Source organism: Sinohyriopsis cumingii, chromosome 15 (genome assembly GCF_028554795.1).
Source record: "Sinohyriopsis cumingii isolate HCF-2022 chromosome 15, ASM2855479v2, whole genome shotgun sequence".
Lineage (NCBI taxonomy): Eukaryota > Metazoa > Mollusca > Bivalvia > Unionida > Unionidae > Sinohyriopsis > Sinohyriopsis cumingii.
Window position 1 is genome coordinate 139666766 of NC_142975.1, and position 18806 is coordinate 139685571.

The 18806-nt window shown below is 35.0% G+C and overlaps 1 protein-coding gene across 1 annotated transcript in view; it reads right to left on the reverse strand.

Moving 5' to 3' along the window:
- Window positions 1-646: 646 nt before the first annotated feature.
- The window catches only part of LOC149782904 (phosphatidylinositol-3-phosphatase SAC1-like), a 62377-nt gene continuing 44217 nt past the window's right edge, over window positions 647-18806 (reverse strand). The window contains exons 12-18 of the mRNA XM_089934459.1: window positions 17542-17680; window positions 17034-17103; window positions 16434-16506; window positions 15015-15108; window positions 8953-9054; window positions 6315-6375; window positions 647-4936 (exon numbers count right to left, since the gene is read on the reverse strand). Of these exons, the coding sequence (XP_089790585.1) occupies window positions 4800-4936; window positions 6315-6375; window positions 8953-9054; window positions 15015-15108; window positions 16434-16506; window positions 17034-17103; window positions 17542-17680 (676 nt within the window). The 3' untranslated portion in view covers window positions 647-4799. The remainder of the gene's footprint in view (window positions 4937-6314; window positions 6376-8952; window positions 9055-15014; window positions 15109-16433; window positions 16507-17033; window positions 17104-17541; window positions 17681-18806) is intronic.

Below are 18806 nucleotides of genomic sequence, written 5' to 3' on the forward strand. Positions count from 1 at the left end.
TGAGCAGGGACTTCTAGCAATTGCTTCACATATAAATTTTGAAAATCATCAAAAAGGAAGCAAACATATTCACAGTACATTCTGACCAAACAGGAAGTGTAAAATATTAAGGTTTTTTACAGTGCAACTCTTGATAAAAACTGCATAGCAGATTAAGCTTGTGTTTTAAGCATGCTATGCACAGTGGATACAAACCACTGTATACTGGTACAGTGCTACCTCACTATGAAACCCCTGAGTATTATGCAGTTCCGAACATATAACATGAGTAGGGTATAGATCCAATTAAACTGGCTTAGTTCAATCATTGAATTTTATTCATTTCACTTGAATTTGGTTCATGGATGATAACAATACATGTATAATAATAAGGATTCACATCAAAAAGAGACCTTTTTATCGCTTTCAGTACAATGTAACCAATTATGACACACACCTGTTTGTAAATTACCTCAATATAAGGTTGTCTTATGATGCAGTCTATATTTTAGGCTCCCATGAACATGTGTTGCAGGAAGTAGCACTGTGTTTACAAACGGGACTGTTTTAGCAAACTTATGATCATGAACTACGTTTCTACAAGCATATTATTTGGTACGTTTTACCAAATTTATCATTAGGTATTTATATCAAATTACAACTAAGATTTTGTGGTGTGAGTTCTTTTATTGTCGATCTACAAGTGTACACATAATATGCATGTGCATAGCTATTAATTACAATTTACAATTAGTACCTGTAACCTTTTAAATTCCATAAATTACATGTTTTGTAACTTATAGTGCAATGTCGATTCCTCTGGTAAAAAGATTAAATTCAAACATTACAGACTCCATAACAAATTTGTTTATGTAAAATATTTCTTGAAATAATGGCATGCCACGAGTCTGGTCTTTATTTCTTCATATCTGCTCTGCCTTCATAAAATAACTAATTATCAAATGTACTTTTATTTGTTCTTGAACATTAACGTTTAAAACAAACTTTACTGGTCCCTTTGACTCTGTTATAAATGGTCTCCACTGAATACCAATAAACAAAAAGAAGTTTGGAAAAGGTACTGTGTACACCTGCACATAATTGGATTCAACTGCAAACTATATACACCCAGATTTGCTATCACATAATGTGCAAGCACATTAAGGTCTGTGTTATTTGTTAGGAAAACAACAGTAGAATAAACTCAGATCTGCCATTATATAATAAACCCGCTGATGCAGGTCTATTCTGATTGTTCTGACAAATTAGTACAATAGACAAAGATGTACCATTACTTAATGTACCACCAGATCTAGGTATACATTGATTGTTATGGCAAATCAGTAGAATGAACTGCCAGCACATTAAATGACAGCAGGTCAGGGTCTATGTTGCTTGGGGTCAGATGCAACTTATTATTGTATACAGTAAGTTAGGTTTGATAGACTGAATTTCTAATAACTTTGCTAAAGATTTTCTCATACAGTGAAACTCAACAATCAAACATCACTTAAATACTTCCCATCTCTTGGTGTGATGAGTCCTTGTGTATACCTTACTCTTGCCCTTCAATCTTGACAAACTCAAATAACTGACAATTCACGTAATCTCTGAGCCCAAAGTACTTTTGAGTTTTGAAGTATATTTCACTTACAACAGAAGTGTTTCAGTCTGATCATCCACAAGATGCTTATAATGGATACAATCTACAACACAAATGATTCTAGCATTTATTACTGCTCCTTAATATTATATACAGTTCCATATTTTATGAAGAAAATTGTGAAATTATTTAAAGCAAATATTTTCATAAAGTTGTAAAGTGAATAAAATGGACGCCTAGCATATGCTGTATTTAAGTATGATACAATAGCAAATATTTGTTTGGATAATATGTAAATACTAAAATTACAGCTTAATGAACTTGAATTAACATTATACTACTGATGCACCATTGCAATTCAATACATTAGAAAAAAATGACTTTGTCCTTAACGATGACAAGTGCTGTTGTTTGGATCCTGAGAAGGCACAGTTAAATGTGGAGTATGGTAGTACAGATATAAATGCAATGTAGGATTTTGTATTTTTTCATGTGAACTCTTTAAGTAACTAAAGTACACTGGCTTATAGATTTAGAAAAGTGTTTTTGCAGGGTACAATATATCTTTAAATGGTACAGCCTAATGTTGAAGATTTATAAAATGCTGGCTTTCAAGAATTCCGGGAGAAAAAATAAGTTTAAGACAGCCAACGTGTAAAGATACAGATTAAAATTTACTGTCCATCTGCTAATTCACCACATCAAGATGTGAATTATTTACTAAACCTGCCAACATTTTGCAAGTTTGATATAACCTACAAAAGAAAAGTGGAGCCTACCTTTTCAAAAATTAGACTTATTAACACTATATTATCAAGCACATTGGAAAGAACCAGTGCACCGATATGGTACCATGTTCCACCAATATGTAATCAAAGTCTGTCTTGCAAATCAGACTTTATTTTAAAAATAAATCTCTAAGACTGAAACTAGCTTATGCCCTTATTTGATGACAATATTCTGTATGCAAATATTTGTTCCAATTGTTACAGTATCAACATATGGTACAAGAGAGCACAACATTTTAGCAAATTTTCTGAGGAAACTAATTTCTGCTGAAAGTGTTTGCACATTAAATAATTTTGATGATATAATACTTGTAATGTATGAAGTAAATGCTAATGACGAGTGATAATTTTCAACTGTGGAAATGCTGAAGACCACCTGTGGAAATGCTGAACATCTGTTTCAACATGTGGAATTGCTGAACACCTGTTTCAACCTGCAGAAATTGTTCAATACTTGTTAACCTGGAGAACATTACTAGTGTTATTGACTTCTAAGAAATTCTTGCTGTAAAATTTTATGTAACTAATATGCCAACATTAAAAATTTTGGTAAAATGTAATGATGCTAAAATAATATGATTCACCGTATTAAGATAAACTTCATGATATATTCTGTTTTAAACTGTGAACAGATTCAGATCCTTTTACTCAATAATGGAAGAGAGCATCAAAGCATGCACTATTCAAATCATTGAGGAAAATAGGTAGACTTGATCTGAGAATTAAATCAGGGCAGATCTTATACTTGCTTGTTAAGTCAAATCCAACTGCAAGGAACATAGACACTAATCTGCCATTGCATAATGTGCCAGCAAATGAGTTTTTTGTTCTTTATTCTGCTGATTACTCCCAACAAATTTCACAGACTGTTTTGTAAGATCATAATGTAATGGCAGAGCTGTGTCTGCAGTCTGAAGATGGACTCAATGTATGAATGAGTATACACGGTAGACTAGGGGTGTACATGATACTAGAGAAATGATGGTGCTTACTAAAGCATGGAAATACTGAAGTCTGCAACAAAGATGTTTCAGTGTAAATGGAACTATAAAAACGTCTCTCCATAAATAAAAAATATTTCTATACATATTTTCTATCTTATTTTAATCCAAAATATACTGAAAACGTAATAGGCTATAATTTAACACCACTACTGACTCAGGAGGTGTAATTCAATTGCCCAATGAAAATCTCCATGTGAATGACATGATCTCATCTCATCAGTTAACGAAACTGCTTTTACAATTTTTGTGAATGCCTGTTCTGGCATTATGAGATTAACCCCATTTTTCCCCAGACCCTCATATAGGTGAACATCCCACAGGGCAAAGTGAGAATTAGGTTGAATAAGACAAATGAATTGAAAGACTTGGTCATGTGAGACACCCAAGTTTCAAATCCTGCATCTCACAGACTGGATCATAAACAGGTGGATGACAAATGTTGCAGAAACATCATACATTAGTGTTTCTTGTATACAGTAAAATGCTGATTATCCACATGTCAATTTTCTAGATTAGTCACTCATATGGACTATTACCATGTCACCTGAAATTCTGAATGATTACAGTGAAACTACTTTGCTGATTACAATCCCAAGCACAGTAAATCAGAAACAAACACTACTGAAACCATCTCATGCAATCATAATTAAAATGATGTAAGGAATAACTAAATTACTTCGTCCTGGTAAACTTGAATACCATTAGGATAGAGGGGACAGGGGAGGGAGACATAGAGAAGTTCTTCTTACACCCAAATGTTGCTAAGTGGATGAAGTTAGGGCAATATCTAATCTATTATATAGAAATCGCAAGCTAAACAAGAGTTTTAATGCTATTTATATCTTAAACATGTCAAATGTCCACAAAATGTTAATGTTAACTTAGTCACTGATATTAATATAATCAACCATATGATTACTGGACCCATGTAATCCAGATTATTCCATTCACAGTTTCTTTTTATTCAAATCTGATCATCCATACAAATGATTATCCCGAAGAAACTAATGTCCCTGGATGGTCACAAAAACTGGCATTTTACTGTACTTACAAATGATTTTTAACCAAAACATTTATCTTTGTTGGTTTGTATTTCAAGGGAAAGTACAAAAAAAAAACAGTCTTTCACCATCTGAATGAGCTAACCTTCTTTAAAAAAAAGAAAAAGAAAGTGGGACAATTAACAAGGCAGATAACATCGCAGGAGAAATGGAAATAAAACAATGTTCTAATAAAATCTGGACATTTCCTGAGTTGAGTATATATTTCAAAGGCAACCTTATCCTTAAATAATTTACACATATATTCACTTTAATATTTAAAATATTTCTTTACAAATTCTGAAATAAATTCTAATTTGATACAGTTATTGTGTATCACATTAAACTGTCTTTAGACAATAAACATTCTTTGCTGTCCATATAGTTAATCTGCCTTGACTTTGGTGTGCACCAGCTTGGGGTTGTCAACAAACTCTGTTCCATACAGGTAGATAAAGCCTAGAGTAGCTAAACTGGCCATACCCCAAAACAATACATACATCACCTGTTCACTAAAATGCTCTGAAACAAGAAATTAAATTGGTTGAGTCAGTTATTCAAATGTTTATTCATTCAATCACTCTAAATTTGGTTTAAAATGTCCATGCTCTTTGCTGATCGTAAAATGAATAATAAATTAAATCTAAAATAAACGTTTCTTATTTATCATAAACTGATTAATTACTTAGCTGAACAATCAATCAATCAATCATTTGATTATGTCATATTCACTATAACCATACTCATTTTGGCTTCAATAACAAAACAAACTTAAACGTTGTGGCTTACTATGGCAAATTCTGATAATTATTACAAACCCTGCTCCATTCACCTCACTCCCTTCAAACCATAATCCTGGCGTTATAACCCCAAATCCATTATACTTATTAGGAGTCCATCTATATTTATTAATGTTTATGATAAACGTAACAAGAAAAAAATCAACATTGTAACTGGATGGCAATTTTTGTGCATCTGGCCTTTGGCCCCCTTAGAGGATCCAGAAAGGAGTAAGCCAATACATTTTTTATATTGACAAATTTACATACAAGTCTGCTGAATCTCCATTAAAAGATTAAGAAAAATAGTTATGGACTGAATTGCATACAGGGGTATTACTATATTTTAAACACAAAAGAAATGGGATAAAAATACATGGTATATTGGGCAGCCACCTATTATTGGTAAGAAGGGTAATTTGTAGGAGTTTCTTCTCTTTATCTACATAAAATATAAACACAGACAAAGGACAAAGATTTCTTCTGTCTGGGATTGCTAGATTTGAGAGGAAGTGGAGTTTCTTTCTTAACATGAACATAATCAGGAAATGTAGTTGATGGAGAATAAAAATCGAACTAAAGCATGGAGATAAAAATACAAATAAAGTTTTGCTAAAATCAGAGCTTTTGTAAATTGTTATTTTAAATGAGATATTAACTTTCTTCTAGCACTTATCTTGGAATCAAAAGACATTTGCAAGAACAAAAAAAATTTAAACAGCATGGTTCATTGCAAAAAGGGAGCAACAATGTTGTTAAAAGATAAGATAGATTTTGTATGATTGTAGAAGAAACGTTGAAAGGAATGAAACATCTTCCATATAATACTTTCAGACTTAAAGTATCTCAAAAGAAGATCAACTCATTAGACAACTAAGGCTTGACAAAAAGAGTACACTTCTAATATGGTTACAAAAGACCTCCCATCCCCAATATGAAATCGAGTAGAAATCACACTTGCATAGCAATGATTACAACTCATTTAAAGACATGAAATGTACCATCTTGTTTAGTACACTGATGGGCAGACATTTTCCAATATCAGCTGGAAACAAACATTTTGGTAGACATGTCATGAATTTTCCTCTTGGCAGCATATTTACAGATGGATAAAGACTTACCATCAGGTAACAGGATACTGATCAGAAACATTGCCAAAGCGATGATAAATATCACAGGTATCTGAAATAGTAATAAAACTGTGCAAATTTCATGTTCTCATGATGCCAGACACTTTGAATTCTGATAACAGACATAAACATTTAAAAAAATCAATAGATTATAAATGAAAATGTGCATAGTGTTCATGTTCCATGTTCAAGACACTGCTAAACTTCAGTGCTCACTCAAACTCAAAAATTTATTTTGTCCTAGTTCTTTCATTTGTTCAGTTGTTACAAAATACAATAATATATGTATTGCTACTTTAAAGTCTTGTATTTAAATTAGTTTTATTTATTGTAATCAATCAATACTTCAGACTGAAAGTGCACTCAAAGTGTAGAGTTTCGTGAATACGTGGTCTGGCCCCAGAATGTACACTCTAGTTGGGACATTTCATGAATAGAAGGCCTGACCCCAGAGTATGTGCTCAAGTTGTGACTTTTCATGAATACAGGGCCTGACCTCAGAATGAGCACACAAGTTTGGACTTTCCATGTACACAGGACCTGACCCAGGAGTGTGCACCACAAGTTTGGACTTTCCATGTACACAGGACCTGACCCAGGAGTGTGCACCACAAGTTTGGACTTTCCATGTACACAGGACCTGACCCAGGAGTGTGCACCACAAGTTTAGACTTTCCATGTACACAGGACCTGACCCAGAAGTGTGCACCACATGTTTGTAAGTTTTGAGAACATGATGCTTGGCCCCTGGGTGTGCAGTCAAGTTGTGGAGTTTCGTGAATATGGGGCCAGATTCCAAAGTCCAAAAATGGTCTCATCACAAAAACTGAATCAAAAACTCTGAAATCTAAACTCGTTCTAAAAGTGTCTTAATATATTAAAATATCAAACTTTAAGTCTTTAAACAGTATTGAACTTTGTCAAGTATATCCAGTGAAAAACATGCATTGAACTTTTTCAAGTGTATCAAGTGTACTGAGTGAAGAACAGCATTGAACTTGTTATGTTTATCCAGTTAAAAACAGCACTGAACTTTGTCAAGTGTATTCAGTGAAAATCAGTATTGAACTTGTCTGGTGAATTCAGTGAAAAACAGCACTTAACTTTGTCAAGTGAATTCAATGAAAATCAGTATTGAACTTGTGTTATGTATATTTGATTTAATTATATCTGATTTAATATATATTTATTTCAATTAATTGTTTGTCAGTTTAAAAAAAACAACTATTACATGATATTGTGATGTAAATTTATTCACTAGAGATGATACTTTTTCAGAAAATAACTTGACCTTGACTGTTCGTTTTATAAACACCAGGTGTTGATCTAAATCCTGACTTTGTTTCAAAATCTGTGGCATCCACATAAACAAGTTCTATTTTATTTTAAAATGACTGGTTGTTGTCGAGGTCATGATGGGATTTCGGGTTTAAGATGTAAATAATCTGTTTTATATTTTTTATTTCTTAGAGTAAAATGATTGGTTTTCATCAGCGCCACACTGGGCAGACATATCTTTAACAAGAACTTTGTTGCTATAAGCTTCGAGAAGATGATCACATGTCCCCTTGTTTACACTTTTGACCATATAACATCTATTTTGGAATATTATTCTCAGTAGAAGCTGGGCTGTTAAACTGGAAGTTGTATGTTGTACTGTTTGGAGTTATTTCAAATTACTTGGATTCAAAAGGATTAATTCTGTTATTTTTCTGAAAAATACATGTGCTCATGTGAGATTCTTAATCAAAGACAGTTCTTACATGAAATTTATTTTGATTTCCAAAACCACAGTGATAAATCTTGTTTCTACAAGAAACTATAGACTTCAACACTACAGATTGCAGCATATGTCATCATCTTCCATCTTGGATTCTTTGTCAGGATTTGAACTTGAAATCAGTAGAACATTTTGTTATTAGGACTTCAAATATTTTATTCTTGAATTATTCTTGGATTATTTTGGATTTGATTCTATAAAACCTTAACTTCATATTTTTTCATTTTTACAGAATTTTTCCAGGGAAATAAATTAATGTTTTTTTCTTCAAAGCTTGTTGTTTTGTCTTTCTTGTGTTACTGTTTATTCAAACCTAAAAACGTGACATAAGACTTGTCTAATGAATTCAGTGAAAATTAGCATTGAACTTGTCTAGTGAATTCAGTGAAAGACAGCAATGAATTTTGTCAAGTGAATTCAGTAAAAATCAGCAATGAACTCTGTCAAGTTTATTAAGTGAAAATCCAAAGGCGAATACTGAAATTTTCATAATGTTAACATCACTCTGAACATAATTTTAGAGGAGAAGAATTTTTAAAATTAGTTTAATTTTTTAGTTCCTACAGTTTGCAACTGTAGGGCTCCATGTTACCAAGTTGAAATTAAAATAAATATATCTGCATTAACATGTAGAATAGTAAGGCCTAAAAATGTTTGTCACGTGATTATCAGCAATAAGTACATCCATCATTTAATCCTTTTTTAACAATGGCAACTTTATCATTCATCATTTAGGAATACATTATTAGTCATTTAAATACATTTCCAAGATGAGATGAAATTTTAGAGCATTCTAAATGCACATCATATTATCAGCAGGGAAGGGGAATGTATCTAAGTGATTCTTACTGCATAGAATTTCCAATCTCTGTCTCCTTGTAGTGGGGAAGGTTTGATGGCTCCCTCAGTCTCTTCTACAACATGGTTACCTAGAAACAGGTCTATCGCATCCTGAAACCAAAGAATTCAAGTGTGATGATTACTGATGGCTTGGAGGGGGCGAAGTAATCCTAATTTAAATAAGATCATTTTGGAAGACTCCAGTGATATCTTATTCTTGATTACTATTATTAACAATCTGGTCTAAATAATCCTTATATTATTTTTCCAAACATTTTTTTGGTTTTAATGTAACAAGAGAATTTATGTAACACCTGAAATACTATTTTAGAAGATACTGTGATTTCATTTTAAAAGCATTTTCTTCTATTGTTTCAAATATTGCCATCAATCAAAAAGTATCCCAATGAGATAACTAGTTTAGTTGTCTCATGTGATATATAAAATTAATATTAAAAGCCAATAGATCTATAACCTCTTACTAATGTTACCATTACTAGTAACAAAAACTATATTTGGTAAATGAGAATGGACACTATTTCTTAAGCATAGAGAGACTGAAATCTCTCAATGCTAAATCCTTATTCTAATCACCATTCCTTTAAAATATATTGAGAGCCAAAAAAATGAAAGCACATGTATACTGTAATTTATACAAAACTGGTACTTTTAATTCCAAGAAAAATGCTATTTTGTAATGTTTTATTCAATTATGTACATGTAAGCATAATATAACAAATAAATTTAAAGTTACAGCAATGCCAATACCATAACACAATCTACAAAATGAATTTTAAAAAAAGCAAATTATTGATTGATGCCAGAAATATATGTACCATATTCAGTGTAATACAAACACTGCATTTAAAAAATCATTACTTGGATACATTTATTTTGGTTGAAGCTCAACATAATAAGGTGGTGCTCTAAAGTTTTGCATTTTGCATAGGGTAAAGATAAAGAACTTCCTTGGTTTTCCTCACTGGTTATATAGGCTATTTTAAAAAAAGACCTTGTATGACTTAGGTATTCCCTTTATTTTGGTTATGGCTGATGGGTGTAATTTGGACTATAGAGTATACAGCTTGGCCTTACTTCCAATGTTCATCTATATAAAAAAGGGCTAGTTCTGCTTGGTCATTTTCAATTCCTGGATTTCTGAGGAAAACTGTCCCAAAAAAGAAGAGGTAATAACTTTTTTTTTTACATTTTATATATTTTCTAAATCATTCATTGCACTTTGAGAAGCTGGTATTATCCAGTCTGGCAAATTAATTTTCTCTATTTTAAAAACTGCAAAAGATAGTGTACTTTAGACTAATTCAGGCTTGTGCCATGACTTGTCTCTGTGTATCTCAAGTAGTGCTTGAGGGTGCAGACAGGATCTTGCATGGCTGCCTCTCTATTCTATGGGAAAGAGAGGATGAATGACAACTCACTGGTTACCTGCAGATGCAGCTGATTCTTGACAAAAGATAGTTTGGGTCGACTGAAAGGGCATGTAGCCCATTGATCCTGCATGTGACAGCTAAAGCTATCAGGAAGCATATCTTGTATGATAGGAACTTTAGCGAAGCATAGGCAAGAGGTTCAAACTTGCTCGGGTGGAACCAAATTAGAACCCAAGACAAATTCCATTTTTGAATAATGTTATGGATTTTGTTTGCTGGAAATCAAATTGTCTAACAGATCTGAGAGATCTTTATCATGCCCAATGTCATATCTGCCATGATGTCGGAATGTGTCTGAGATCATTGATCCCTGAGGGCACAAACAAAATTTTGCAAGGCTGATGTTCTTGACCTGGCTATGGAAGAAAGTGAGCATGGACACTGGTTGTCTACCAACAGACAGTATTCTGTTCTAGGCTATGAATCCTGATGGTATCTTGAGCACCACCAAACACTCTTATCTGAACTCAAGAGAATTCCGTTGAACATAAAGGGGGATGCAGCCCTCTTACCCTGCTTGCTGAAGCTCAAGCTATCAGTAAACATGGTTTGTACGATAGTGACTTTAATAATGTGTAGGCTAGAAGTTCAAAAGAATTCAAATCTAGCCATGTTATAAAAAAACTGACTGGATCCCTTTGGAGACAAAGGACATTTGTCAAGGAGACCAATATTGTCTAAAAGACCTGACAGGTCTCTATCCCACACAAACATTTTGCCATAATGCCGGAATTTTTGTCCAATATTATAGGGTGGTAGCCTTTGGTAACAACTGGGGTCCAACTGTTTCTCCTCCAAGAACAGAGCCAAAGAAAGTCAGCCAGTTGAGGGATAGAGGCACACAGTTGGGCAATATAGGTGACTCTCAAGATTCTCTCCACAAATAAGGTTTGAATTGTCTGACTCGCAAGACTGTACTGGTAAAAGCTGAGCATGTAGAAGAGGAGGACAGTGGGGTCAGGTTGGTTGGAATCTTCCTGGGTGTATTGTCATTGGGAAAATTAAACCAGTGATACAGAGCTTATGCTCTCAAAGAGGGGCTATTGGAGTCACCTTGCCATTTTGACCTTGTAATTGTAGCACTGTAAGAGGGGTGGCACAGGTCCACAACCCCTCCCAGAAGGCTGACAGTGCATCTCACGGCCCAAGCTGCTGTGTCTTAAACTGGAGGGAAAAAAGTGGATAGTTGTTGATTCCACATCGTCGCCAAGTGATCGATCATCGGATGCCCTTGAAGTGTGTGAATCTGAGTGATGACCAACTGATGGAGGGGACATTCTGTGTGAAGGACATGGCCACTTCTGGATTGATTCTCGTTGAAGCCACTGATGCAGCCAGAAGGTATCTGAATTGTATGTTGATATGGAGATTGATGTGCCCATGTAGAAAAAGGTCAAATCAGAACAATGGAAAAGTGGTCTGGTACCTCCCTGTTTGAGGATATAGGTCACCACCACAGTATTGTTGGATCAAAAGAGGACTGTTTCATTCCCATGATCAATCCTTACATAAATGAAAGGTACTGATGACAACCTTCCTTTCTGGGATATTGATATGTTAAGGCCATTCCCCAGGTGTTGCTAATGGTAGCCAAGGTCAGAAACTGGTTGGTACTCCCACCATGTGCACTGTACTCATCTGATCTGATGGGGAGGCGGAATAACATCGTCTTCCCCGTCTTGAATATGGTGAAGAGACTCCAGTCGATGATGGGCCTCCATTTGCTGAATGTGTCCTTAGCACAAGCTCCCGTGCCTTTTATGAGCGACCATATCTTCTGTTATCGAAAGGCATCCATCTCCTGATCTGATGGTGTATTGTGTGGATTGTTGATGAACAAAACCTGAAGCCCCTCTGACTGACCTGGATCGGCCACCTCCCCCCTCTGAGGAAACAGGGAGGTCCAGTGAGCTCAAATTGGTTTCATACAGCCACTGTACTATTGCATGATAGGGGTCAATGTGGGTGCACATGCGACTATCGATGACTCATCACCCTTACTGTGCACCAGGTTATTATCTGACTTGGCTTCAAGCTCAGCATAAATCACGCAGGTGGCCTTGATGACTCCGCTCACTCATATCTGTAAAAGACATGATCTCTTCCATGAGAATAAGCCATGAGTACTCTAATATCCAGCATCGCCAGTAAAGACAGCACAGCCGGCATCATCCGCATTACTGGCCCTTCCAGCATCATCATCCTTTCCCGCACTGTCGGCATTGCCTCACTGCCAGCATTTCCATCACTGCCAGTATCTCTGACCTTTCCCGTACTGTTGGCATCGCCGCACTACCAGCCTTTCCAGCACCATCGCTGCATTATGTTGGTCCAACACGCACCTGTGCTGGTCGCTCCAAAGCCGTAGCTGAACAGGCAGATTTCTCATCAAAATCGCTGGTGAAATAATATGTTCCCAACTGCCCATCTAGATGGATGGATCGATCACCACAAACATTGTGTAGTTGGCCCATTCCCGCCAAGAGGCTCCGATGCTGGGACGGCTGGACTGTTAGTAATGTCACAGTGACTGCCAGTATTGGCTGACTGATGGTGTCAGTGCGGCAGCATTTTTCTTCTTCTTCCTATTATTATTATTTGGGCCCAGCTGATCAATCGTAAATCCCATGCACCCCAACTTACCAGCCTGAAGGCCATGCTAATGTATGTGAAGGCATATCCCATCTGGGTTGCCTACAAATGGGGAATATTTCTCTAATGTTTTGCTCAGATTGATGAGAGTGCGGCTTCAACAGCTGTACTGACTGACGCATCTTGTCCATCCTCTCCGTCCCCTGACGTAACGGCATGTGTTGGTTCCGTGCGAAAAACTTTAGCTAGGAGGTGGAGGGGGCTTGCCACTGAGGCTGACTTGGGGTGGAGACTAAGGATGTCAGAGGTATCCTGTCGTGACCTCAACTGTCTCTCTTTCCCCTCTGCCGCTTTCTGAAGTACAGCAGAACATGTGTTTTCTGACCAAACACTGCATATTTAGCATCTTCCCTTCAATGCCAAACAGGCTGATTTTTGTGCATGTGCATGTCATGCGTGTAGTAAACATTCCTCCTGAAACTACAAACGATGAGAGAAAACAAAGCATAGATCAGCAAATCAGTATGTGACTAAATAGCTAATAGTATAAATCATCTAACTTGGTAGCCCATACTACATATTATAGATGCTGTAAATCAGAAACACTGTATACATAACAAAGCAGGAGTCATAAACAGACTTACATGCTTTGAAACTGCATATAGATCGATTAATAAATATTCTGTGGAAAGAACACAAAAGACACAAACTAAAGTAGAATCTAGTAAAGGGCTGAAATTACTAGGTTGTTAAAACACTGCCATTACAAACAGACCCGTAAACATATCGTATTATGAACGTATGTCCTAGATTAAGTTTAAGCACAATGCATAGTTAATAGAGAAGGGGCAATGTGTACATACGATAAACTGAACCTGAGTCATGGTAGACTACCATGCTCTGATACAAGAAACACACCTAAGTAGAAACTAGTAATATGTCAAAATTACTATGTCGCTGAAGCAAAAAACTTTCATAACCACATGTTATAGATGCTGCGTGACAGAAGCCATGCATACATAACATAAACAAAACAAGAGTCACGGTAAACTTCCATGCTCTGAAGTGGCCAACAGAATGTTTAATTGATATATGCTAAAATGACACAAGACACATCAACTAAAGCAAAAACTAGTAATGTGTGAAATTACTAGGTTGCTAAAAATACTGTCGTAACAAACAGATCGGTGAAATGACATATCAGAAACCTATGGCCATCTTTAAAACTTATGCTGCATGCTTTGGTTAATAATAAATCTAACAAAATAGCATGAAATACAAATAAATTAAGCATAATTATCAAGCAGCACTTCAAAATTCGCTATTAAGAGCTCTGTAGCAGGTGGAGTAAGCAGATAAAGTCAAATATACGCAAACCCATAATGACCTTGTGTAAGGTCAATGATAACGTGGTGAGACAGTGGTCCTACAAGACGAAGTCCTGTCAAGTGACAAATCTCAAAATATTGGAAGATAAATACAAAATGAACATTGGATGGGTCCATAGGAACACAAAAGTGGGCTCGATTGTCAGAGGCTATTGCACTGCATGTGTCTCAGGACACAGTGAAACTAAAAACTTGCAACACCTGATGGTATCAAGGGAAGGTAAAGGGCAAGAGTTACTGCCCTGTGTCTATCTAAAAATAATAAGACGATTTTTGTCTTTTAGTAGGGCTGGATTCACAAGGTAGCAGGCTAATATCCCTAACATAATGTGACTGGTGAATGTATTTGAAGTAGAAACACTTGTCCTTGAAAAATTAATGAACACACTGAATGGCAAGTTATAATATCAATTCTTTAAGAAGATCCTTTGAATGTGAAAGGAAATTAACTTTTTTTGTTTCTAAAAAAATATCGGCAGCCATACTTTTCACAACCTTGTTAGAGTTTTCAAATATAAGTCAAAATATTCAAATACAAGCACATTTTATTTGTCTGTGCACTGATTAGTTTTGTCTGCTCACAAATCTCATTTTATTAATATTTTGTGGACATTCAAATTTAAATTCTACTTTAACTGACCTGCCTGAAGCCATCACTGAAGTTATTCTTAAAGTATCGTACTATGGAGTTCCAGCCATCCATCAACAGCCCCCACTTTGTCCTCTTCCCAATCCTGTTTCAAAATTTCAATTCAACATAACATTAGTAAAATTGAAAGGTTCAAATAGCTTATTCACATTATAAACATTCGAACAATTTTATGAAAAGTTTAACACTAGATACTAACTTTCATTGTTCTTCATTGCAGGCCTCAACATTATTGATGCATGTAAAGAAATTTGTATTGAATTATGTATCTTTTGAAAAATAAATGGGTTGCTATGTCTCAACAGTTTGGTACAAAAAAGGTGCAACCATGGAATCAACTATTGTTTATTGTTTCAAATGTTACTAAAATGACAAGAAAAAAATCAAGCAAGAAATCAACATGGATGCAAATGCCAATCCTGATCAAGGTTCAAAGCTTATCATGCTTGCATGACCGATTTGCAAAGCATATGAATACACATACACCTACATACATAAATTTATTAAACCAATTTATGACATACCTATATATTTTTTTAAAAAGTGGAGTGACATTTACAGCTAATATCTATATAGACGTAACAAAAATTGAAAGATTCAGAGAGACATGCCACATCTTTTCCAGGAAGTGCAATTTTTCAAGCAAGTGCTTGGCACTGATGATGCTTTTGTACAAAACAGGGCCAATGAAAGCCACTCCAAACCGTTGTACTTATATAGGGCCAATGAAACCCACTCCAAACTGTTGTACCACATAGGGCCAATGAAATCCACTCCAAACTGTTGTACCACATAGGACCAATGAAATCCACTCCAAACTGTTGTACCACATAGGGCCAATGAAACCCACTCCAAACTGCTGTACCAGATAGGGCCAATGAAAACCACTCCAAACTGTTGTACCACATAGGACCAATGAAATCCACTCCAAACTGTTGTACAACATAGGGCCAATGAAACCCACTCAAAACTGTTGTACAACACAGGGCCAATGAAACCCACTCCAAACTGTTCTACAACATAGGGCCAATGAAACCCACTCCAAACTGTTGTACCACATAGGGCCAATGAAACCCACTCAAAACTGTTGTACAACATAGGGCCAATGAAACCCACTCAAAACTGTTGTACAACATAGGGCCAATGAAACCCACTCCAAACTTTTGTACAACATAGGGCCAATGAAACCCACTTTAAACTGTTGTACAACATAGGGCCAGTGAAACCCACTAAAAACTGTTGTACAACATAGGGCCAATGAAACCCGCTCAAAACTGTTGCCTAGGAATTAAAAAGAAAGAACAGTTGAGACGCAGCCAGACTGTACATAAGCCTTGTGCAGATCACAGGTGAGCTAAAAGTCACCCAGGGTACAATTTTATCTGGTAATAATTTCTTGCTTATTGACACCTTGTGAAATCTGTTTTAAGGGCTCCAGTTCCTGCATACTGTATCGAGATCACATCTGCATTGTCTGCCCACACTGAAAAGAAAGGCAAAACAGAATGAGAAAAGCACCCCAAACAAATGATTTTTCATTTGCGAACAACAAAAATTAGTTTATAAGAATGTTCTGAAATTTATCAAATTAGTTACTTTTACTGCATTGGGGGCTGGGGATGAAAGCAGTGGAAATAATGCTCTAGTTCTTCAATCATTCTGATCCCCAAATCAACAGGCTTCTTAATAAAACTGAGAACACACACACACACCACATAATTTCATTAAAATATATTCAATAAAACTTAAATTATGGTGCAGAAACCAAAATGGAAGCCAACTTGACAAACGCACACTGACCTAACTTAACTGAAAGCTGTAAAAAGAATGTACCTGCAAAGGTTTACACAGTTTTGCAGCCAATTATGTCTTGATTTTGAAACTGTTTATATGTAATTTACATGAATAAATTACAATTTGTTTTCTTCAATTGGAGACTTAACCTTAAATTCAAACATTTTTGTTGCTGATAATGACTAACAGTTGGATCTTTTATTGTGATATACTTACAGTTATTAAATATATCATTGAATTGTTTGAAGTCAAACAGCTTCTCATTCCCTTCCAGGACACCCAATCTCTGAAATAAATGGAAAAATGAATGATTGTATGAATGAATATATTGCTCAGTTGCTGAATGACGAAAAAAATGAATAAAATGCATTTTAAAAATAGCATTCAGCAGTGCACTAGCACATAACATATATAAAGTGATCCCTCTATTTCAATGCATTAGATTTTTTGGTCACCCTCTCCAACTGTGGATGTCTCTTGTCACAAATGTTCTGTAAACATTACAAATGAACTTCTATTTTCAACTACTTTCCTAAATGGTTTTTAAAGATCTGGAGAGTTCTTTCCAAGGAATATTTAAGGAGTTTTTTTCACAGACTTCCAAAAGTTTTCAAAGAATAATTTATGTTATGGAAAATGAACCAAGTTATACTAATGCAGACAAAAACAAGGAAGCAATATATCTCCTAGTTGTTACAGCATCATTTCCTTTATGTCAACTTACCATCAGCTGTTCCTCTAATGTGACCTTAGCTAGAAGGCTTTGTACAACATTGGTCCTGTCTAGGCAGTCAATACAGTTGGTCCTGAACACTCCCTTCTGGTCACTGACTACACTGCTGCCACGGTATACTTGGAAATATCTATTCAATGAAAACATTACTGCAAAACATGACTTGTGTGGACACAGATTTAAAAAATTTATAGACAATAAGAAGGGAATTCAAAAATCCATTGAAGCAATGTGTAAGCATTTAAATAGGACTGTAGCAAATTATGCAGCCGAGTCATGTGGTTCCCAAAAGGTTCTTTATAATTGTATTTACAAGGTATCATCATTAAAAATGCAAACTATGTCACTAACTGCAGTAATAATTGTTTCAGGTACGACTTTTGAACGATTTCATTTATCAAATGGGATTTGTAAGTTCAAACGGGGATGCTAAAGCTTGCTTGACATAATCCTCCTGTGAAACTCTATCACTATGGCATTCCTATCTTATTCTCATTTTAACCAGCTGAGTTTAAAATTTAGAATCACAATAACTTTAACTTGTGATGCTTGTTCTTTTTTCCATTAATATTATTTCTAAAACACATTTCATACTTTAAGATTTGTATTTCATTATTTGAAAGCAGAATGATACTTTATATCTATGCACATGTTGCTACATACAATACTGTAATCTATGAAATGATAATATTTACATAAAAATGCCATGACAATGCGGACTGGAATTGCTGAGTGAACAAAGAGGGACATCATAAAACATTCTTAAGCTTACTTTATTAAAGTGTTACAAAAACACAATTACAAGCAGACCATAAATGTATAAATATGAAACTTTATGAATACTTTTAAAGTAAATTATGTCAACAAACTTTAATGACTGTAGGAAAAGAAATCTAGTCATTAGCTGTAATAATAGTCTTCAGTTTCTATTAAGCTTTCACAGATGGAACAGTGCCTCTACAATGTTTGTAAACTACAATGTATTCAGTTTTGAAGAAGTAATAAGCATATGATTCAATGATGGCAAGAATATATAATGTTAAGAATTGTATCTTGAAATCGTTGTGAAGCAATGATATTCATTTAAATTCTCAGATTGTAGACAGATGGAACAAATTACTTTTTAAATGCCTAACATAATTTTATTGTTAACATTCCCAGACAGATTCTGTGGTTGCAGATTTATCAGTATATATTTGTACATGTATGATCTTTTATATTTAAATTACTTTTATATATCATATTTTAATTTACAT